The 25,742-nt window shown below is 34.4% G+C and overlaps 2 protein-coding genes across 2 annotated transcripts; one reads left to right on the forward strand and one right to left on the reverse strand.

The window, feature by feature from the left end:
- Positions 1 to 19,544: 19,544 nt before the first annotated feature.
- Positions 19,545 to 21,975, forward strand: LOC145101358 (cytochrome P450 CYP749A22-like). Its single transcript, XM_079038545.1, has 5 exons — positions 19,545 to 19,854; positions 19,928 to 20,151; positions 20,260 to 20,492; positions 20,609 to 20,984; positions 21,434 to 21,975. The coding sequence occupies exons 1-5, from the start codon at positions 19,581 to 19,583 to the stop codon at positions 21,860 to 21,862; spliced, it is 1,536 nt and encodes a 511-aa protein (XP_078894671.1). The 5' UTR covers positions 19,545 to 19,580; the 3' UTR covers positions 21,863 to 21,975.
- Positions 21,976 to 23,533: 1,558 nt separating this feature from the next.
- On the reverse strand, positions 23,534 to 25,028 carry LOC145101359 (glycine-rich protein). The gene is made up of 4 exons (XM_079038546.1): positions 24,871 to 25,028; positions 24,080 to 24,183; positions 23,844 to 23,988; positions 23,534 to 23,753 (listed from the first exon to the last, which is right to left on the reverse strand). Exons 1-4 carry the CDS (start codon positions 24,887 to 24,889, stop codon positions 23,716 to 23,718), a joined length of 306 nt encoding a protein of 101 aa, XP_078894672.1. The 5' UTR covers positions 24,890 to 25,028; the 3' UTR covers positions 23,534 to 23,715.
- Between the last annotated feature and the right edge of the window lie 714 nt (positions 25,029 to 25,742).

Here is a 25,742-nt window from a genome sequence, read left to right on the forward strand (position 1 = left end):
TGATCTCCGTCACCGACTCTGAATCCTGCTTCAGCTCCATGAACTCCTGAGCCAACCTCTCTCTCTCAACCCATGGAACATAACGAGTACTGAACATCTCCCGGAACTGATCCCAAGTAACCACATCCCGCTGCGCGTCCGAATAAGATCCCGTAGTCAACCTCCACCAATCCTTCGCCCCGATCCTCAAAAGGTTTAGAGCACACCTCACCCTCTGATTCGCAGGGCATGAACACGTGAAGAAACAACCCTCCACATCCAACAACCATCTCATAGCAATGATCGGATCCTCAACTCCATCGAAAGTAGGGGGCTTCGTATTATCGAAGTCCCAATACTGAAAACCCCGACCGGCTCCTCCTCATTCCGTTGCTACAGCCGTTGCAGCTGTCGCGGAAGCCGTCTCTGCAAGAGCTGCATAGCGCTCATCAAAGTAATTATCCACGGCGGTCTTGATCGACCCAAACATCTCCGACAACTCAGCCCGGATCATAGCAGCAACCTCATCATATAGGATCTCACGAATCCTGGCATCCAACTCATCCGTACTCATCTGACCAATGACCTCGGATGGTACTGTCCCATCCAGACCACCCTCTCCGATCCTGATCCCGAACCGGATCCTGCCCCGAAACGCCTCGTAACCACCATACTGAAAATACACCACAAGAGTATCAGATGCTCCTCATAACAACTCGGGAACCAACTCCCAACCAAAACCCTAGGGGTTGTGACTTCCTTGATCTGTGTATGGGTCCTGTGCTTTCAGTAGTATGGGACCATACTACCTTCCACACCTACCCATATTTGTCTCAAGTATCGCCACAACACCCCGACAATACAAATATACAGGCATAACGAGCGCTCAATCCTCACTCCTAGAGGGGTACAAAATATCTCATAACTAACCTACCGGTCCACCCAACCCATTCACCTATGAAACTTCCACCAACCCTGCAACACTAGTGTATGCTAGTCATACATAACACTGGACCTTATAGACTTTCGAATATCCAATGCTACCCTAAGCTCCCAATCAAACAAGAACAAAACATAAGGCTAAATCAAACATTCTCAGGCTATAAGATCTTAGTTATGTATAACTGCGATGCATACACTAAATAACTACCGTAATGATGTCAATTCCATATAAAGAGAACCCTAGGCTAGCAGGCATCATGTAATCGGGCAATTCTATCATGCAATTCCTGAAGATCCCTAGCCTAGTACTAGCATGTTGTTCTAACATATCACATAATCACTTGTATGGTATTTTGGGGTCTACTTACTGGCTTCGGCTGATCGTACCCTCTGCATCCTCCTTCACTTATTTTGAAAACCATTTGAAAGTCCTTACTTGATTTGAGATTGGATTCACACGAATGTTCCTCCAATTCACTCAAACCAAGGCTATGATACCAACTTGTAGCACCCATAAAATTTGCGCCAATTTAAAATATTTTAATCCATTCAAAAACCATTAAGTTATTACAACTTGATTTCAAAACAGTTTAAACATCAGAGTATCCCTAGAACCAAATCACAAAATCATGAAATATGAGGAGCGGTACGATCATGTCTTTGCCTTGCCACGATCTCCTGATGTACCTAAAACAATAAACTGAAACTGTAAGCCTGAAAGCTTAGTGAGTTCCCCCAAAATACTCGTATACACATAACCATACACATACAACAATGAATAGCATACTATGGGCCCAATCAACCATCCGGTTGGAATACCCATGTCCCTCAACCTTAGGGTTGGAATGCCAACATACCATGAGTCCAATCATCCTACCAGGATGGAATACTCTCGGCCCACAACCATCGGGTTGGAATGCCCGGACACCTACACATACAACGACAACTACTATGGGTCCAATCATCCCTCAGGATGGAATACCCCATGTCCTTAACCATCGGGTGGGAAGACCAACCTACTATGAGTCCAATCATCCTATCGGGATGGAATACTCCCGGCCCACAACCATCGGGTTGGAATACCCTACCTACTATGAGTCCAATCATCCTACCGGGATGGAATACTCCTGGCCCACAACCATCGGGTTGGAATGCCCACACTCCTACATCTATTCTAACTACTATGGGTCCAATTATCCATCAGGATGGAATACCCCAGGCCCTCAACCATCGGGTTGGAATGCCCATCTACTATTAGTCCAATCATCCTACCGCGATGGAATACTCCTGGCCCACAACCATTGGTTGGATTGCCCACATACTATCAATCAGACATGTACACCAATATCAGATAACAATATAACAATCTAAACCGACATACTAAGGTCCTATCATCCTCAGGATGGAATACCCCACAACTAGCAAACAATCATGTGCACATATAATAGGTAATCTCCTACCAACATACAAACAGTCAAACCTACTTGATATGGACATATTTAGTTATAAAATTCATGCATTATCTTAATACTTTATGTTTTTTTTGTCTCATTTAATGAACAAAAGGTGCTTAATTACTTTAGAATTTCATTTTTCAATAGCAATGACATGCTCGGGTGGAAAAGGAAGCGGAACTAGCGATTGGAAGCTTGGATCTTGGATTTTGAAGAAAGAAGGATGTTGCTGGACAGCTTGAACCATCGTTATTGTTTAGGCCATATCTCATGAACCGTAACTCCGATTGACGAGATTCAAATGTTCTGAAAGCTAGACACAATTTCGGACGACTTTCGTGTTTTGAGAAAATGTTGATTCCAAACGGACTCGACGAGTAGGCCATAAACTCGACGAGTCACATCGAACTTTCACGATTCTGGACGTGCTGACTTGCCATGCACGAGTTTTAAGTGACGGACTCACCAAGTCGGTCACTGGACTCGATGAGTCACCTTTGTTTTGTTAAAATCTATATAAAGGGGCTTTCAGATCGATACCCTGGCATGGAGAGAAACCCTTGGGGGTAAAGCTGCGATTAAAATACCTGCTAAGGTGCTGGAAGCCATAAAATCAACCCTAGATCCAATTTTGAGAAGAATCAAGGCAAATTCAAGTCCATTCTTACTTATTCTTTAAGTTGAACTATGTTTGAGTTGTTTGATTTCATTTTTGATCTTAGTTTTACTGTAATCATGAGTTAAAACTATTATCTTCTGTTTAGGATAGATGACTTCATGATTATGGTATGATTTTATGGTTAGGATTAATTTTATTTGGTAATATTGTTTTGTTAAGCTTGTTAAAGAACCTTATATGTTAACAATAACTATTTTCTGTTAATAAATTAATAATTAAGTTGTATGAACATCTCTTAATTGCTAATCTCATATGATTTATGTGAACACATAGTTATATGCCTAGGAATAACGAACGTGAAACTAGGGTTAACTAGAAAATGGGTAAGTTAATGTGTGAGCTTGTGTAACGAACCATCAACAAGGAGTTAATTGAATTAGCATATTTGATTAGCTTATTACAAGTCTTATTTAACCTGAATTAATAAACTAGGAAATCTATTAGTTTAATCACTTGATCACTGCTTGAATTGATATGTTTTCTAAGGATTAGTAATAGCGAACGTGAACCTAATCACACTTATCGGTAGCCAATGCCAATTAATCCATTGCACTCGTCATAAAATCAACCATATGAATAAATGATTCAAACCTAAATAGAAGTCTCTTATATTATTAGATTTAGTTGATTTTTGTTTGCTTAGCTGTTAGTTGCTTAGTTTGAGTATTATTTAATTGTTTAAGTTTCTAGTCTTGCAAAACTAGAGAAAACCCCCTTTCTATTACTTGTTTCATTTAGATAATATTAGCATTTATTTTAATTGTTTACCGTTCCCTGTGTTCGATACCCTACTTACCTGAACTAAACTGCTAATCGATAGGTACATTGCCTTTCGTGTGTTTGTCTTTGTGTTTAAGTTAGTACGATTAAAACTAGTTGGTTTTACACACATCACTACTATAGGTCACGAAGCATAACCGCTTCCACTCTACCAAAATACTGATCTAACAAATCATACCAGCACAACAACCATCCTATCTACTAGGATACAGAACAATCAGATCACAACGTAACTATCTCAAATACAAATCAAAGGGTCGGCCTTGGTGCCTTAGACCCTTGAGTATAGTGAGGATAACTCACCTTGCACTTGCCGAGCTAGAGAGATAGAATCAAAACTCCCGATCACCGCCACGAACACCACCACCTATTACTCCAATGAAACCATAACCATCAGAACCCAAATTACCAACATACCCTCGAAAGTCAACTAGTCAACTCTTGGTTAAAGTCTCAGTCCTGGTCAAAGTCAACCTTCCTGGTTGACCCTACTCGCCAAGTCAACCTAGTGACTCGACGAGTTCACTTAACTCAGAAACCCACCATACAAGAATCAACTCGCCGAGTTCCTAACCGACTCGCCGAATCACTACGCGACTCAGTGCCTGAAACCCCAGACCAACTCGCCGAGTCATCCCCCAGACTCGCCGAGTTCACTCGGAACTTAGTCGAACCAAACCCCGACCCGACTCGCCGAGTCATCTCCCAGACTCGCCGAGTTCATACGGGTATTCCCATAATCTAAAAATACATAGCTACTCCTTTGCTCCAAACAACAGATTTGGGTCCCTAGAGTGCATTAACAACATAAAGTTGCTACCTTTACGTGCTTTCATGTCCCATAATTCAAAAACCAAGCTAGAGAGGAACTTAACTCATGGGGGATGGCTTTTGCATAGCAATTCAAAGGGATTTCTGCATATTGGATCTAAATAGAACTCAGATATGGAGTTTCAACTCCAGATCTAACTCATGCACCAAAATCTCATCATGTTATCCCCAAACAAACCCTAAAACTCCATGAAAGATGGATCTAGAAAGGAGAAGGCAAAGATAACGATTCATTACCTCCAAAACGACCTCCCACTGAAGAATAATCTGAATCTCCACAAATCCCCATGATCCAAGCTTCTTGATCTTTAAGATCTTTTCACAAAATCACTTATCTAAGCTCCAAATTGCTTTCAAGGACTCTCACTCACGATTTAGGGTTTCTGGATCTCAAAAGGGTAGTAAGGGGCGGAGGGGTGAGCAATAGATCCTTTAAATAGGGTGCAAACCCTAAATCTTAGGGTTTTCTCTTCCCAGCACTGACTCGTTGAGTCCAGCCGCCGACTCGACGAGTCAAACCACTTAATCACGTGCTCTTCACATGCTCCGACTCGACGAGTCATAGCTCCAACTCGCCGAGTCCACCCTCCTACTAACACTTTACACCCCTAAACTCTTGCTTCTGAACTTGGGATGTTACAGGTAGGTTTGGGAACTCACTAAGCTTCGTGCTTATGGTTTTCAATTTTGGTTTCAGGTACTTCCGGTAGTGGAGGGAAGAGCTCGGGATGATCGCATGGCACACACCATTGTTAACTCAGACTGGAACGTTATACTCTGATAATAATGTTTTAGAACAATGAGACTTATGTGTTTGAAATAATGATTTAATGACTTGTAGTTTTATTACTTAAATTAAAAAGAAATTTTTTTGACTGTATTTTTGGGATGTTAAACCAAGATACATAAACTAATTGATCGACATTGGTGCCTTTGACCCATGAGAACAGTGAGAAAACTCACCTCTTAGTCAGAACAAATAGCTGAATAGATTTCTGCTATGAATCTCAGCTCTATCCATCACCTATTCATCAAATAGTGTTCAATCTCAAATACAACTCAAAATACCCAAAATCCCTTTAGGTCAAACTTAGTCAAAACAGTTCAAAGTTAAAAAGTTCAACTTGGTCAACACAGCTGAATACGCTCAACGTAGTCAGCTTGTACGTTTGGCGTACACGAGACTTGACCAAAAACATGTTGGGTTGACCTAGTACACCCAACGTACCTGGCTTACGCCGAACATATGCGACCAAGTTCGTTTCCTTCTTATTAAGAACTTAATCCATAAGCTCTTTTGCCAAATTTCCCGATCTAGTCCTAAACTTATGTCCTTAACCATAAAGTTTCCAACTTTATGATCTTGCATGGCTATTAAGTGTCCAACAATAAAAACCCTAACTTCTTAACTCATTAAGACACTCTTACTCATGCATAGAAGGAAACTAACAATCAAGATTACATTTTTATGATCTTATACACTCGAAAACGTCTAGAAGGACAATCCATTTGGGTCTAGAGCATGTCATACCCAAGAACATCATTGATTTGGGAAAAAAGCACATAATAACATCATACAAGCTAGATCTAACCAAATAATCATCAAGGTATAAGCTTTATACCTTTTGGAGATGTATGAAGGTGCAAAACTTCCAAATCCAAGGTTGCTCCAAGCTTCCAAGTTGTTCTCCTTTATTTCTCATTCCTCTATGAACACCAAAACACACACTAATGGCTCAAAATTCTCTCAAATGGATTAGGGTTTGCAAAGGGGTCGAAATTTGGCTGGAGGCTGATAAAAGGAAGAAGACTTAGGGTGTAAGGATGTTTAAATTGGGTTTAAACCCTAATTTTTAGGGTTTGCACCCTGGCCATGTACACCCAGCGTACCAAATGTTCGCCTAGCATGCTCAACAAAACCCCTAAAATTACAAAAATGCCATTTTGGTCCAATTTGCCACAATTCTCATATCAAGGGCTAAAATGCAATTAATTCTCATTCTTTAGGGTAAAATGGAAATACCTCAATATCTAGATGTTACAGGAAGACTCCACTTAAATGTACGACACACACATCATTTTTTACTTCTATTAACCTTAGTTATTATGATGTTTTTAGAAACAATTTTATTCTATGGCTTGATAGTGTTTGAAATGATTTATAAGTTTAATATTCTAGGAAAATGTTTTGAATAGTTGACTTAGTATTTATATAAGAAAATTTTGATTTGAAATTTGGGACGTCACAACTTGATCATAAGGCGATTAGGTTTGGTATCTATAGAACGTAAAACAAAAAAATGAGGAAAAACATGGTGAAAATGGAATAAAATCACATCAAGAACAGAGTTTTAACAGAAAGATCCACATACCCAACATCAAAAACCGAGTTTCTGAGAATTGGGAAATTTTGCAAGAAAATGAATCCCATTTGGATCTTTGAGGAGGATGGCTTATCCTTCTTCTTGTTGCACCTTGTACTTGATTGCATCTATAGAATAGAAAAAAAAGACGAAGAAAAAAACATTGTTGGACCCCTCTAGGGAGTGAATTTCAGTTCAGACCCCTCCCCCCCCCCCCCCCCCCCCAACACACACACATACACATGTAGATGCCTTTTAAACCAACTTGGGAGTCAATTTCAGTTTCGATTTCACATATGCACGCACAAACTCCATGAACACACATCACACATACACTCTCTCTTGCAGACACATATACGAGTTCGTTGATTCATCGGACCCCGTTCGTTTTATTTTTATAGTCTATAAGGAATACACTATAAAAGACTTTGTGAAATTCATAACTTCTTCATACAAACTCCGTTATCGACGTTCTCTATATTGACAAATTCGTATTTATGTAGACATGAACTTTAGTTTACATTGTTTTGTCTAACGAGTAACCGATTTTCGTTTTGTATTCTGTGACACATACTGATATACTTTGTCGAAAGCGAAACTTTGAAAAATCATAACTTTTTTATACAAAGTCAAATTTAAACATTCTTTATACTCACAGTATTTGTAATCACGACTACTACAATTTTCGTCAAGATTCTTTATACTAAATAATCTTTTATTTATAAATGTTATTTTATTGTTGTTCGATAAATTTATAAAAAGATTTATACAAATATTATATACCCAAAATATTTGTCCAGGTAATACATATAGAATAAATATTTATATAATCCGTAACGCAGATAAAGAACAATTATCCTAATCGAGGATTTTAATTATTCAGTAATATGGATAATCATAACTATTATCCTTTAAACGTGTAACCCCAACTAGTAGGTGTTATAGATCTTTCATTAGAATGAAAAAAAAGTTAAAGGTGATTATTTTTTTGGGTTTTGAGAAGATTTGTCTAAAAATGTATTATAGTTATTGTATTTTAAAACCCTATAAAAAGTATAATATTGGTATAAAATATATTTTAAAATGTAAAATGAAAAATGAAGGGAAGTGAAAGATGACCATTTTTCTAGGTTTTGAGAAGAGAGTGAAGAGAAAATGAGATCACATCACATTTTAAAAAAATGAAAGGTGAAAAAAAGATATCCTCCGACCTTATTATTATATGTAGTTGCATTTCATACTGTATTTCATACCATATTTTTATTGTTGGTTTGACAATCTAACAATACACTTTATAAACACGCATTCTTTCGTTGTGAAAATTTGTTTGAAGATTTCTTCTACAAAAAGTACAAGTAAACAGTAATTTTGTAGGTATAACTGCAAAATTACTATTTAAATGTGATTTTTTTAGCATATTGTGTTTGTGTTTTTGTAGGTTAAATCTATGATTTTTTTATAACTTTTTTCTTAAAACGATATTGTTTTATGCTGATCACAGGTCCAACGGTAATTTTATAAGTAACACCTATTGAATCAGTGGCTATTTGGAAAATCGTAATCTTTTAATTAAAATTTGTAAAAAAAAATTATGAGAATTAGCTTTTGCTCATATTTCTCATATTTAGCTTTTTAAACATGCTTATTTAATATATGATTATTTTAACATATGCTTATTTTAATAAATAACTTTTAATTATCGACACTTTAATCAGTGACGCTATTCAGACATAATTTTCAAAAACACATAAACACATTTTCAATTCAAAGGACCTAACAATAATAAGTTAAAATAAATATATTAGTGTGCTAAAAATGAAAAGTAAAAAGTAATTAGGGGTTAGCAGAAACCGAACCAAAACTCAAAAAAACAGAATAACTACATAAATTGAAGCCGAAAAACAAAACCGAAACAAAAACCGATGACAATATTTTAAATTATAAAAAGTCGAAAAGTTTTGGTGCAGTTCAGTTTTATATTGAATAACCGCATTAAGTTAACCGAAATAACCGCATAATTTAATATATTATTTAAATATTTATAATAATATTATTTAATTAATAAAAATATATTGGCCGAAAAAAACAAGATGTAAGCCTCTAATGTTTGATGTGTAAATGGCGGTTATTTAAGTGTTAGACATGTTGGTTGAATGAAATGAAACAAATATAACATAATAAAATGCAACTTGCAAGAATAAAATGAATCAAAATGGTAATTTACTTACAACAAAAATTTAAAAATAAATAAAAGTCAACAAAATTCTACAAATAAAAGAAAGTCAATTGAAAAATCTAGTTTGGACATGAAAAACCACACTGGTTTAACCGTAAAACTGCACCACCTCATTTTGTGGTTAAAAATCGAAACCGCGCCAAAATAATCGGTAACCCCAAAACGTAACCGAATTAAAACCGCAATTTTCAATTTTTGACTATAAATAACTGCAACTTGTGGTTGCAGTTTAGTTAAAAAAAACGCACAAAACCGCATTGTATGGGCGAGCAAAAACCGCACCGCAACTAAAATTAATCAAAAAAACCGCATAAACCGCAACCGCAATAAAAACCGATGCTGAGGTTCTCTGTTTTTCAAAAACCGCAAATTTACGGTGCGGTGTGGTTATTAGTTTTCAAAAACCACAAAAAAAAACCGCATTGCACCGCGTATACTATATACAATTTTTTTTATTAATTATTACTATATTAAATATTAAAAATAAGACAATTTTCATGGATGAAAGAAAGATAAAATTCTAGAAGACAAAAGTGTTAGTTTTTTCGTATGTTTAACTTTGAAAATGGTGAAATTTGACAATTTTAAGATATTTATGGTTAATTACTAGTTATTTAAAGTTTTTAAGATGTTAGTTGTTTGTAATTTAAGTTAATTTTCTTATACCTTATGATTTTTTATTATTACAAGTAATATGTTTAAACTTTTAAAACTGTTTGAACTTTAAAGTGCGGTTAAAAACCACACAAAATAACCACACAAAATCTATGCGATTAATAACCGAAACACACAAAAATAAACCGCACCGTAAAAATAACCGCACCAAGCGGTTTTGAAAATGGATTAATCGCATTTGCAGTTAGTGGTGAAGTTTTGGCCAATAACCGCACTGATCCGCAACGCGCTCACCCCTGTCGCACTGTGTTCACTCCACAAGTAATTAGTAATTAATTTTACAACCCATATAAATAATGTTGTTGTCTGGTAGTGGGTGGTTGTTAGGGTATCTACGAGGGAAGACGACTTGCCGGAGATATTGACCTACAACGTTGGTCACATCTTCACTCGCGGGCACCGATTACCATTAAAGTCATTTAACTCCCGAATAAAGATGCATTAATTTTTCAAAGATCATCATAAAACTACTAGACTTTGGTAAAAAAAAAAAAGTTTAGAAAAAACATTTGTGTTATGAAGATCTTATTAATATTTCGTTTAAAAGTACTAAAAAAACACACTTTAAAAAATACAATAGATTTAGCTTAATCACGATTTGATATTAGGGAGAATTTTGTATATGCCCTTATTAAACGTTAAAATATCATATTTGCCCAGTCTAAAATCTAAATATCGTATTTGCCCTTCTTAATGTTTTAAAATATCAAATTTACCCAAATCTATTTTTTTAATGATTTTTATTAATTTAAAATTCTTTTTATAATCTTAGATCATTATAATTGACAAAACACACCAAATGGACAATAATTCCCTTACCTCTAAATGCTAGGATATATCATAATTCACACATGAGGATTTACAATTGCAGGCTTCCCTCTTCCTCAAGATCACATCGCAAATAATTGACACTTTACAAAGTAACAGAAATCTTTGCAATCTTTGCAGAAGCTTTGAGGCTAGTTTTAACTCACGTCCTTCTACAAAATGGGTTTAACTCTAAACCTTATTACAAGCTTGTATTACATAGCTCTATGCATGTATTATTAATTTACTTTCTCCATTACTACAGATGAAGATGGTGATGGATACCGTTGTTCATGTTTCCCTTTTTGCCTTTGCGGTTTTGCATTCTTATTTCTCCAACACCAAGACACCAATTTTCTATAACTTTTCCCACTCTTTTATAAGAGGATCCATATATTGAGAACAAATAACCAATATCCTAAGGAATATAAAGCAATCAGACCACACACATCAAAATATACAAGCTTACCTGATGCATATAGTTGTAAGAAGGAAAGCACGGCAACAGATGAAGAAAGAAGATGACTGCAATTTTAATAGCTGTGATGCGACAGTGGGGCAGAGGGAACCTACTATTGTAAATTGTGATATATCCTTTAATTTAGAATGAGAAGTAAGGGCCTTATAGTCCTTTTGATATAATTTTTTATTTATAATGATTTAAGATTATAAAAAAGAATTATAAATTAATAAAAATCATTAAAAAAATAGATTTTGGGTAAATATGATATTTTAAAACATTAAGAAGGGCAAATATGATATTTAGATTTTAGACCGGGCAAATATGATATTTTAATGTTTAATAAGGGCATACACGAAATTCTCCCTTGATATTAAAGGTTTGTCAAAAATCATAAAAATGGTACGTTTCATTTTAAGTAGATCTAACAATTTATGTCTGCGTGTCATGTATTCGTGTCAGACACGAATTTACACGACATGGATTATAAAACGTGTTTGGGGTATCAAACACGAACATGACACGTAAAAAATTCGTGTGACACGTGACACGACGCGAATACACACGTTTTTTAGCCGTGTTACATGAAAAAACACGAATAGACACGTTTTTAATGGCGTGTTTGTACGTGTAAATATATATGTATATACGTGTTTGTACGTGTCATGTGTCAACACAAATTTGTATCGTGTCTTATACGTGTCTTAACAAGTAAATTCATTGACACGTGTAAGACACGAAACACAAATTTAAAATACGTGTTAGACACGAATAAACACGAAACACGAATTTCTAAAACACATACGAAAAACTTGTATCGTGTTCTTGTCGTATTAATCGTGTCGTGTATCAAATTGTAAGGTCTGATTTTAAGAAACCAACCATATCTTTGAAAATTATAACGACAATGTATTTCGTAAAACCATCGTAAATTCTAAAAAAGTTTTTTGTTAGACGTTGTTTGAAGTAACTTTTGAATTTTGAATTTGTTGTTTTAACTAAAAGCTTGAAATTATTACTACCGAACAAATTGTAAAATGTATAAAAGAGTTCCCATTAATAAACTAGGAATGGTTGAAGTCGATGCGACACGACAAAAATATATTACATGAAAAAATGGGATGAATCAAATTTTAAATTCTTGTTCGTGTCCTATTCATGTCATCTATAAGAAACACGAAGTTGTGTTGTGTCGTGTTTGTGTCCGTGTTCAAAATTCAACACGATAATACGATAATAGCAAAAACCATCGTGTTCGTATCCCTATTCTAATAAAATAATAGTTTTAATATCCTTTTGACATATGTCATCATATTAGGTCTCCTAATTAATACATATTTTTTTTACCATGTGTCACCCTATTAAACCTCTTAATTAATGCATGTCACTTGTCAACCACTCAACCTATTAATTCTCTATTTCAAATTTTAAAATTTTCACTTTAATTATAGTAAATTAATAACAATGCAATAAAAATTATAATAAAATTAATACAAATTATAAGGTGATATAATTTCTCATATTTATTTAAATTAACGATTATAATTGATTAATAATTTTGTGTTCTAACTATTAAAGTTTAATTAATTTTGTAGCCGTGGTTTCACGGGTTATAAACTAGTAATGTATATTTAGTAGTATTATATGTTTTATGTTATTTTTTGTTGTGTTTCTTGTTTTTGTCATGTTTAAATTATCATTTTTACAAGAATTTGTAGTATTAGATTATGCAAATGGTAAATTTTATTGTGTTTTTCTTCTTTTTATTGAGTCATGTTTGTTTTAACGAACAAATCCACAGTGTTGTGACGTGTCATAACAACAATGTCATATTCGGGTTAAGAAAAAGTAATTCATGTTATGTCAGGCAAAAAAAACACGAAACGACAAATGTCAGCCTAATATAAACTTCTTTATTCTATCGGGACTTTTATGTAAAGGGAAAATGACTTAGAAGGGCAACTACCTCTTATCCGTGTTTACATATTGACAACTTCTTCTTTTTTGTACATAATAAAGCAACTAACTTGTTTTAACTATTTAAATTACACAAATATTACCGGTTAATACCTGTTTTAACCGGTAACTCTAAGGGAAAATGACTTAGGAGGGTAACTACCTCTTATCCGTGTTCACATATTGGCAACTTCTTATTTTTTGTACATAAGAAAGCAACTAACTTGTTTTAACTGTGTAACATCCCAAAAATCATGAACAAAAATTTCGTTTTTAATTTAATACTAGAACCATAATTGCCAAACCATTAATTTAATACTTCGGCATCGGACCCCGTCCGACATCAGGCCCCGTCTGGCATTGAGCCCCGCTCGGTATACAGATCTGTCTCTCTTAGGCCCCGCCCACTAAACACATGCAATCATATAACATGCTAACACATAAAGAAACGTACTCCACCGTATCCCTGTCCTAAGAAACACACCCTGCTAATAATAAGATATAGAACTTCGTCCGTACTTAACTAGTTCCCGCCAGGGCTTCAACAGTGCAAGGCGAGTCTCCTCACTATGTGAATGGGTCTAAGGCCACAATGCCAGCCAATGTAGTCTATGAGTAGGAAGACACGGGGGTTAGCCCTAGGCATTGTATGCTAGTATGTTATTCCAGACCAAGGTCCGACGTTGGGCGGGTGCCCGAGGAATGTTTGCATGTTAGATTATACTTGTTGTCTGTATGATACTTGTATGTGCCTGGTAAGGAGGTGAGTGTGGGCGAGGTCTCATATTTCATCACTAGCTGAGTACGGACGATGTTCCGTATCTCATTATTAGCAGAGTATGTTTCTTAGAACATGGATATAGTAAGGTATGTTTTTTTATGTGTCAGCATGTTATATGATTGTATGTGTTTAGCGGGCGGTGCCCGGAGACAGGCGGGGCCTAAAAGAGACAGACTTGTATACCGAACAAGGCTCGATTCCAGGTAGGTCCTGATGCTGGGCGGGGCCCGATGTCGAAGTATTAAATTAATGGTTGACAATTATGATTTTAGTATTAAATTAAAAACAAAATTTTTGGTCATTATTTTTGGGATGTTACACAGTTAAAACAAGTTAGTTGTTTTCTTATGTATAAAAAATAAGAAGTTGCCAACATGTGAACACGGATAAAAGATAGTTACCCTCCTAAGTCATTTTCCCTTTGAGTTACCGATTAAAACAGATATTAGCCGGTAATATTAGTGTAATTTAAACAATTAAAACAAGTTAGGTGTTTTATTATCTACAAAAAAGAAGAAATTGCCGATATGAGAATACGAATAAAAGGTAGTTACCTTCCTAAATCATTTTCCCTTTCATTTTCCCTTATGTAAATTGAAGTTTTGCAAAACGAAAAAAAATTCATGCTTTGATAATATAGTACTACCTCCGTCCCAAATTAATTGTCCACATTTGACTTTTCAAGTCTTTATTCTTCAACTTTGACCTTAAATAATTTTCTTTTTGATAAATAATATTTGATGCAAAATACATGAATGAATTGTATTTTAAATGTCTTTTCATTGCTATAAGTTTCATCAAATAACATATAACACAAATAAAAATATTTAAGGTCAAAGTTGAAGAAAAAAGACTTCAAAAGTCAAATATGGACAATTAATTTGGAACAGAGAGAGTAGTATCCTGAAAATGACATTCGACTAATAACCAAGGGACTATTTTAGTAATTACTCTCAAGTTCACATATAAAGTTGCCAGTGGTGATAGGTGGTTGTGAGGGCAAACCATTAATATCTATGGCCGACAATTTACCGGAGAAATCGAACAACAACGTCGGTAACATCTTCACTCAACTTGTCTCCGCCGTGAAATCGAAATCGGTGCCGGACAAAGACGCTGAGCAAATCTACGAATGGCTGTATGCGGCCGCACCTTATCTCATAGTTGCCGCCATCTTCTGGATCATCGGCGTGTGCTGCTGCCGCTGCTTGTGCGGAAGAAGACGGTCGGCTGGGAGAATGAACGCACCCGGGAGACGTCCGACGAGGTTGCCTAGGGCTGCTTTTGAGCGTAACCCTAGAGGCTATTTCCGAGACCTTCGTGGCAGGCCTAACGATTTTTCGTATAATTAATTATGAACATTGTTTCAAGTTTCAAGTTTAGCACAATATTAGGCTAACGTTTTCTGTTTGGAGGTTCTAGACTCATCGTTGTCATTGAGTACGTATTTTTTCTGTCCTTTCACAAGTTTCAAGTTTAGCACAGTTTTTATTTTATTTTATTTTTTATTGTTGTTGTAATTGTGTTCCAAACCAAGTTAATGATTGATGTTTTTTTTAATAGCTTTTCACTAAATTGCCGATACAAAATGGTAAGGTTATGGTTATTTTGCTAAAGTGATAAAAAATAACCACTTCCATTTATAGTAGTGTAAAACACGATCTACTTGGCTACTACTTAGCCAAGTATTTGGAATGCTATTTTTTTCAAAATAAGTTAAATTTGGAGAAAAATTGGTCCAATTAAAAAAAAAGAAGAAAGAGAAATTAAATTACCTCCTATATTTTATACTTAAAATTATTCTTATCCAATGAAATATTGACACATCATCATTCAATTTAATTTTATTTGATACATTCCTAATATGGTCTTAATGCGTTAGTTAAAAAAATATGGAATGATGACCCTTGTCATAATTTAATTGGGTAGGAACATTTGTAGACATAAAAAGTAGAAAACAATTTAATTTCTCAAAAAAAAAAAAACAATCAAACTCGGAAAGTTTGCCTTTTTTTAAATAAAATCTATATATTCATTTATGATATTTATCTATTTTTGTTATAAAATTTATTGAACGTATGATATTTGTTATAGTATAATTTTGCCAAAATTAATTATTTTTTAAATTTACAAAATACGAGTACTCTTAATCTAGACCATATACTCGCTAATCGACCAAGATAGAAACGGCTAGTGACTTTTAAAATACTCTTCTTTGCTCCCCAACCCATAGCTTTCTATTTTCATTTAAAATGTACTTTTTTATTCTTGACAAAACTGCAATTTAGTCCTTGTGGTTTGCAAAAAACTTTGGATAGGGTCCAAAAAGTTTTCGACTTGCATGGAAGGTCCAAAATCAAGGTTTTTCTGTGTTTTTAGACATCGCAGGTAAGGAACGAACTAAACAGTCAATCCTCTTGATTGATCGAACAGGAAAACAATAATAAGGTTCAGAATCGGACTTACAGGGGTCACAAGGGGTGACGAGGTTGGTTGGAGATGTATGTGATCAACGGAAGCAATGGCTAGTGACGACAGTGGTTCACAGCAACGACGATATGGTGGCAGGGGCTGCTCCGACGGCTTCTGTTGCTTCGTTTCTAATAAGCTCGACGAGAAGGAGGGCAGGAAGAGGATGGTGGTGAACGGAAACCACCGAAATAAGGTGGTGGGGGCTGTTGGTTGGTAATCCAAGGAAGAAGGGGGGTGGAGTTGGGTGGTTCCCGGTGGCACAACCCCAAGAACGACAGGGAGGCTGTGGTGGTGGTGTTTATGGGTGCTTGGGTGGTACCTAGTTGACTTTCACAAGGAGAGAGAGAGAGAGAGAGAGAGAGAGAGAGAGAGAGAGAGAGAGAGAGAGAGAGAGAGAGAGAGAGAGAGAGAGTTATTTTCTTTTCTTTTTTTAAATTAAAATAGTATCTAAAAAATGAAAAAAAATAAAAAAGAAAGTAAAAGGGTATAACCGTCTTTTCAAGTTTTTTTGGACCAAAAACATAGAAAAACCTTGATTTTGGACCTTCCATCCAAGTCGAAAACTTTTTGGACCCTATCCAAAGTTTTTTGCAAACCACAAGGACAAAACTTTCCATTTTTGTCTTTATTCTTTCATGTTTGTTTTTAGCTTTTCATCTATGCATTTTAATTCACATTTTCTTGAATCTAAATTTGAATTTTGAATGGATTTTACTTTATTAAAAGACATTCCACTAAATCATTTTCTTTCAACTCTTTTTGACCAATTTGTAGAGTTTCCCTTTCATCTTAATTTATTGACGTTGATGCTTTTCTGGGCATTTGACATTTACGTTACTTTTAGAAACTGAAGTGTTCGCAAAAGGTTATCTTATACATATCATGTATAAGAGGTTTATACTTGAACTTTATACATGACCTTATGGAGGAAGATCTTGCTATATTTGTAAATTCGTGGTACATTATGTTAATTCTATATGAATTTCTATGCACCAACTTATCGACTTAGTAATAGTAGTAAACAAATTATATTTTAATGTTCTAGGATGATTGGAAAATAGAGCACATAAGTGTCGAATAAGGGTATATGACCTTGAAGTTCTTTTTGGGTACTTTGGGTGCCTATTGAAAATGAGCAAAATGAACATTTTGTAGGTTAATTAGTAGTGTTGATTACATTGGTAAAACATGAGAAGCTCTACATACATAGATGTGATAATATAATTAGCAAGGTTGATATATGTTCAAATTTAGAGTTATTGCTACTATCATCTTCAACTTCGATTTCGACCTAACCACCGACATTATCATTTGTTTCGAGCCTTAGAAGATAACAACATCATCTATTATTCCATGAGATTCATCTACTGTATTTTCATGTAAATATGGAGCAAGAAAACTCTATGAAAAGATGGTGGTTCAATTCCATGTTATTTAAGGAGTTCGAACACAAATGTAAGCTAAGTAAATCAATGCAAGTTTAGCGGTTAAATGACCGTCATCAAAATTAAGAAGCCATGATTCATCCAAAATTTAACCAAACAATATGTTTTATTAGCAGATTCATTAAGAGTCTTTATTTGATTCATATTATAATCATACAGTCTCTGTCAAATAACCCCTAACTTCAAAGTTTGTCAAACATTGACTAAAAGTCTTTATTTGATTCAGATTATAATCATACAGTCTCTGTCAAACAACGCATAGCTTCAAAGTTTGTCAAATATCGACTCATGAGGGTTTCACAAAATGATATAACAATATTGGGTTACAACCATTATTTTAAATTAAATCCAACGATCACCTTTTTATAGTATATCTAGAGGGGTAAAATACTAAAATGGTCAAAATGGCTAGACTTCCATTTATGAACTATCGAAGAACCTAACCCAACCATTTATGGAATCAACAGACTTCTACCCACTACCCATCTAATACAACTCTTTATGGATCCGAACCAAAAAATTGAAACTGAAATTAAAAATAAAAAATAAAAAATAAATAAAAAAGATCCAAGCAAACGAAAAGGAAACAAAACCAAACTAGCCTAAAGTATACCGGACTGGAGACTGGGTCCAAGACCGCTTTTGTGCGGTCTACATGTACGATTTACCCCCAAAAATGTGTTTAGGTCTGATTCATGTGACGCCAAGGAGGTTCACCCAAATACGAGCACCATGGACGACTTGCCGGAGAAGTTGACTATCACCGTTGACGATATCTTAAATCAAATCGTCTCCGCCGTCACCAACTTCTTCCAGTATCTGACCGGTGCATTCAACAAGGATTTCCCACCAGACACTCCTCGCCCCTGGTTCGACGTCGCCGCACCCTATCTCATAGCCGCCGCCGCCTTCATCACGTGCCTGTGCGTCTCCCACTGCTTGTTCTGGTGCATCTCCGCCGTTCTCATCCGCTGCTTCAACGCCCTGTGCTCACTCGGTCGGTGTTTGTGCTGCTTAAGAAGATCAGATTCGGATGAATATATGATGATGATAGCACCAGGTAGATCTCCATTGATGTTACCAAGGGCTGCTTTTGAAGCTAACCCTAGAGGTTACTTCCGTGACCTTCGTGGCCAGCCTAATAATTTTTCTTATTCAGTATAGTTACATATTCTACGTTTGTGATGGATAATGGATTTGGGATTCCCTTTTTCATCTGGTGTTCATAGGTTCGATTTATGATTTCAACGAAAAATCATTAGATTTAAGTCAAGTTGTTTGTTCCTAAAATTCCAGGCTTAACAACAAAACCCTAGTTGTGGTTGTAATTTGGAGTATTTTTAGTACAAATGATTGAAATCTCATAATTTATTGTTATCTTGCTTCATCCATCCAAAGTCACATTTCTTCATCAATCAAACCTTGTGAAACCCTTTTGGAACAAAATTCTTACCAATTTGTTACACAGAATGCGTGTTTGATCATATGCTTATGGAATGAATTATAACAAGAATTTGAATTTGCTTCAAATGATGCCAACAATGTTATTCTATATGGGCAATAATTGAATCAATGTAGAGTGATCGTGAATATGTTAAAACAGATGGTGTCATGCACCATGGATCATAAGTCTTTGTCCTTATTCCAAACACTAAAATCCCTTATAAATAATGCATCAAATCTTTTTCCAAAAAAAAAAAACAGCTAAATCTTCAAAACCATGGCTCTAGTTCTGGTTCTTATAATCATCATATCAAGTCTATTTCTCCTTCGATCTCTCTTTACATATTTGAATAACACATGGTGGACTCCGATTACAATACAAAAGATGATGAAATCACAAGGAATCAAAGGTCTTCCATTTACATTTCCTCATGGAAACACCAAAGTAATCACAGCCATGAGAAACCAATCCATGAGCCAATCCATGGATACATCACATGATATATTTCCACGAATTCAGCCACATGTCTACTCCTGGATCAAAACCTATGGTAAAATTTTCTATAAAAACATAAACCAATGTTACTTATATACACGATTATACATTTTTTTTGTACTTTCTAGGGATGAATTTTATAAATTGGCATGGTTCGCAAGCACAACTTTTTGTTAATGAACCGGAGCTTATAAAGGAAATATTAAATAACCGAGAAGGAGCTTACCCTAAAATGGACATGGAAGGGTATGCAAAGAAGTTATTAGGTGAAGCTCTTATAACTAACGAAGGTGAAAAATGGGCAAAAGTTCGAAAACTTGCTAACCATACTTTCCATGCCGAGAGCTTGAAGGTGATCATCATCAATTTTCAAAGTCTTAATTTTTAGCGACGGATTCGTCTGTTGCTAATGCTTGGTTTTTTAGTAGTGATTTTAGGATGAATATGATATGTTTCACAGAATATGATTCCTGAGATGAGTAGAAGCATTGGAGAAATGGTAGAGAAATGGAAGGACTATGAAGGTAAAGAAATCGATGTGCATAAAGAATTTGGGCTAGTAACAACTGAAGTGATATCCAGAACTGCTTTTGGAAGCAGTTATGTTGAAGGGAAGCATATATTTGAGATGGTTGCGAAACTAACAGAAATAACTGTTAGAAACATCTATAAATTACGCTTTCCAGGTATTAGGTATGGAAATTGAATCTCAATTCGGTCACTAATCCGTTGCTAATGTCCATAGTTTAGCAACGGATCGCTAAATCTGTCGCTAAGTGTTTTGGAATGATTTGCATATGGTTTTTTAGTTGGATAATGAAGACGAATGATGAAATTGAAGCTGAAAAACTTGAAAAGGCGATAAAGAGATCGATTCTAGACATTGTAGAGAAAAGAAAAGCGGATGCAGACGAAGATGCTGGTAATTTTGGAAGTGATTATCTTGGACAACTTGTGAAAATTGCTAACGATTTTAATGAAAAGAAGAAGATCACAATAGAACAAATGATCGATGAAATCAAAGCGATATATGGTGCTGGACATCTAACAACCACAAACTTGCTTTCATGGACTGTTTTCCTTTTAGCAACCAATCAAGAATGGCAAGAAAAAGTAAGAGAAGAAGTCCTCGAGTTATTTGGTCGCGAAACCCCAACTTCAGATGGCATCGCAAGACTTAAAACTGTAAGAAAATTGTTTCATTTCTGTCTAAATTTGACACATAATGAAATTAAATACAACAAAGTGATCAAGATTTCATAAAAGGAAATCATTTATTGATTTCGCGGTGTCTAAAAGTTCACAATCAACGGAGCTAAATTTACTAAATATAAATATTGCCGGATTTTAGAAATTTAAAATGAACACACTAAGTAGATATATAATCACATGTTTTTTTTTTGAAAAACAAAATCACATGAAGCTCCGACTCGTTGAGAACTTTCTGTTCATATAAAATGGTTTTCGAAACTCCTAACTAATAAAAAACTATGCATGTTTGAGGTTTTGTCTATTTCTACAATTTTGTCATCCCCATTTATCAATAAATGCTTTTGCTAGATCCTCAAATATGCTTCACATCAAAATTAAACCGATTTTTTAAATTGTAAATTGTAAATTTCTTGAAAATGCAGATGAACATGGTGATCAATGAGTCACTTAGGCTATACCCTCCTGTGATTACAATGACAAGAAAAGTAGAGAGGGAGATCAAACTCGGAAACCTTACTCTTCCTGCTAAAATAAATATTTTCGTTTCAATTCTTGCACTTCATCACAATGAAGAGATATGGGGCAAAGATGTTCATTGTTTTTTACCCAACAGATTCGCTAATGGTGTCGCGAAAGCTACCAAGAACAATGTTGCAGCATTTTTGCCTTTTGGGATGGGGCCTAGAACTTGTGTTGGTTTAAATTTTACTACAAATGAAGCAAAAATTGCACTTTCGATGATCTTGCAGCGTTATAGGTTGAGTCTTTCGAGTAATTATGTTCATTTTCCAGCTGATGTGTTTATACTCACCCCAAAGAAAGGTGTTCAAGTTATTCCTCATAAGGTTTGAATAATGATTGGATTTTGTTTGTGTTATTATGTGTTTTGATTGTTATGTTTGTAAGATGTAATTGTGTTTATTGTTTATTAATAAGAAATTGTTATAAGGATCGGTGATGAAGATATTGTTAAATCCATTTCCTGCATACTTCGAACTCTATAAATTATAAAAGATAGCCAAATGATTCAACTTTTTTTTTCTTTTAATAAATTATTATAAGAGTATATTTGTCCTTTAACATCACTATGACTCATGAGTGCACTATTATATACTATTGTAGTACTATTGATATGACATTGGTATTTTATAGTTATCTCTTAATCAAATCGTAAACCGATATTCATGGATGATGAAAGGATGTGTTTTTTGGTAACGAGTGCGATCATGGATGGACCACTCAATAAACATCATATATCTAAAAGCAATGATTAGTTTGATCGTACCTTTTTTATGAATAAATATGCAATCATTATCATAATGTGACTCAAATATTTTAGATTTTGGTGGACCAAATTTTGTGTGTAATAATTGAATATGTGGTCCATGCGGTTTACATGGCCTTGGCTTAACAATACTTGGTTTTTCTATTAATATGCGGGTTGGGATTTCAGTCTCGTTAAACATATGGACGTATGACTTTACCATAAGTCACTTTTAAGTATAAATTTTGTTGGCTTAGGGTTAAATGCTTATTTACGCCTTGATATGCCAACAATGTTATATACAATATTTCTTTTACCTTTTCTCTCAAAGCTCATCCCGCTTTCATATGAGAGTATAATCTAATGATGATTATATTGTTCAGACATCAGGGTAAGGGTGTAAACAAGCCAAAATGATCCTAAAACCTAATCATGCTCGATCTCTGTTTGTTAAAATTTATAAAACACAAGCTCTGAGTCTTTCAAATGAGACTCGAGCTCGCCTTATTAATAATCTACAAACTCGAGCTCGACCCGATTTGTCAATCAAGCCTAAACATGATGCCTATTTTGTCAAACAAAACTTAACAAATCATAGCTTAGCTCACTTTAATTTAAAAAGACAAAATTATATAAATAATCCATGTACTTGATCAAAAGTTGCATTTTTAATTTTTGATGTGAATGGTGTCGGTAGTTTCCAAGAGATGTATGGATGGTTGTTGTAATTTCATGTTATCACATATTCAATCTAAAAATACTATTTTACCCTAGTTCAACTTTTATTACTTATTTTTAAGTTATATTAATACTATATAAGAAAGGAAAATTAAATAATCTAATCACTATATATATATATATATATATATATATATATATATATATATATATATATATAGCACTAAAACTTTTGAATTCTAGACCAACATTTTGGATTTCGAACTAAAATTTCGGAGTTCAAATAAATAAATAAATAATCTGAAATTTCAAAAACAAGTCAAAAATCCGATGAATAATTCTGGAATTTTGAGAAAAAAAATTATTTTTTACTTAAATCTAATAAAAACTTTAGCACAGGTAGTAATTGTGAAGTATAATCGATATTAGGATATAAAATCAGACATTTGATTGAAATACAGTGACATTAAACACTTCCAAATTGACATTCGGACATAAATAGATAGGTTTCTTTGAAAAAACAATTTGGAAAAAAAAATGGAAGTAGGTTGATATAATCAATGTTAGGGAGGAAAAAAAATGGAACATATGACTTCACATTTGGATATATAAAAATGTAATCACATAATATTCTTAGAACCTTCAAAACACTTTTCATAATAACGCAAAACACAAACTTCTTACAGAACTTTATTGTTTTCACTTGACAATACCAAGAGCAAGATTATGTCATCAGAATATCTATATCTATATCTATACCTGTTAACCACCACAGCAGGACCCACAGGCCGGAAGCGAGTCTACAGAGAGAAAGATAATATCAATAATGTCAGAATTAATAAATAAATCATGTCATAGAAAAAAAAAATTGAAAAAAGTAAATAACATACTGTGGTCTATGCCTCTAACATTGTCTAGTCCACGTGGCGGCCCACGTGGGCCACCACCACCACCGTATGGGCCGCCACCGGGGCCACCACCATCCCATTTCTTCCCGGAGCCGGATTGTTTCTTATACCCATCAGATTTCTCCATCTACAATTACAAATGCATTGCATATTGAGTGAGAAGTTTTATTAGCAATTTAGCATTTCATATGGTGATGAATTTCAAGAATCAAGATTACCGAAAACATAGTAGCAAAGAAAACAGAAATGAAATTGATGATTGCCCAAAAGAAATCAGTGATTGTTCTCAGACGCCATAAGGATCGATTGGATTTCACTACGCCTGAAGAATCAAACAAAAAGTAACTGTAAGTTCAAATTCAACCCGTATATAATACTTGTATGTTGAAACATAATCTAATGTGAATCAAGCATATTGATTTAGAAAATGTAATAAACAGGAGATAAATTTCGTACAATGGATCTAGCAGCTGTAATTAGGATAAACACGAATGACGATCGACAGGTATAATCCAAATTTAATTGAATGAGAACTTGGGAGAAATTAATCAGCATCGTGTCCCAAATAGTAAACAATTTACTATTGACAAACCCTAATTTCTCCGAACTTTTAAGATTTCTATCAGACTATCAAATCCAATGACCTTTCAGAAAATTCAGGATCGTAATGTAATTTTAACCTAGGTACGAATATGATAAAGAGGACCTAACAAAGGATGTAACTTCGTACTTTACCAATTTACGAAATCAAATGCTCCAGAAGAGCATTAATCTAATCCTTATAAAGTAGAATTAGGATCAGAGACTAAGGGTTCCCAATTTCGAGTCAACCTAATTATTCATAATACCAGATCGGGGAAATTTGATTTTAAACAAATTATCAACAATTGAGGAAGATTTCCGCCACGAAAAAACAAGAAATTCAAAGATCATCAATTCAAATATTCATAGATAGACAAAACATAATCTGATAAAGCAATTATGAAAACTGATGTCTTAGCGGACGCACCTCTTTCGACGTAAGCCATTGAAGATTTTACCCAATTCGAGAGTCTTCTTCCTCGGTCTTCTCACGCACAATGGTTTGTGCGTCAAGTTTTGGGAGGAGATTATTTTAAAAGTCCGGATAAAAATTAAAATCTTACGTGGCTAATTTTTATTGGCTTAACTATGTGGCTTCTAGGTAAGACCTGGGTGTGGAGGTGTAGGTAACTAGTAAATGACAATGATTTAAAAACCTTTTTAACATTTCGGTCGAACCGGTTGGATTGGGAACATGATAAAGAACGGTTTAACTTTCATTGGATTTACATTGATTTTTGAACCGATTGAACCGGCCGATTTTAGGGAAAAAAAAACGGTTGAACCGTTCAAAATAAATCGGTTGAACCTGTGAATAAAACATATAAAAAAACAATTTACATAATAAACTTTAGTTACTTTTTTTCATATCTATTTAGTTTTATCTAAATAAAAACATATGATAAATATTATAAAGTTTTTGATATGTTTATATTCATCTAAAGTTATATTTCGTTTTGGTATTATATTTTTTTTAACGTATATAGATTGATGTAAAACACTATAAGTTATAGTTATATATTATTTTAATGTATTTGGATTTATATAAAACTTATTTTTATATGTATTTTTAATGTTTAAATTTGTAAACATTAAATTCATGATTTATATATATGTATGTATGTGTATGAAAACAAGAAAAAACAAGAAAAATATAGAAACCAGTTAATCCGGTGGTCGAACTAAAAAATCGGTTTTTAAATCATTGGTAAATGAGTATTATCACATTAAAAAAATACCATCTCATATGAGGAAACGTGCAACTTGTTATAACATCTTTAATTTTCCATGTCATCATTT

Source organism: Lactuca serriola, chromosome 4, assembly GCF_051521515.1.
Source record: "Lactuca serriola cultivar US96UC23 chromosome 4, Lser_US96UC23_V15, whole genome shotgun sequence".
Classification (NCBI taxonomy): domain Eukaryota; kingdom Viridiplantae; phylum Streptophyta; class Magnoliopsida; order Asterales; family Asteraceae; genus Lactuca; species Lactuca serriola.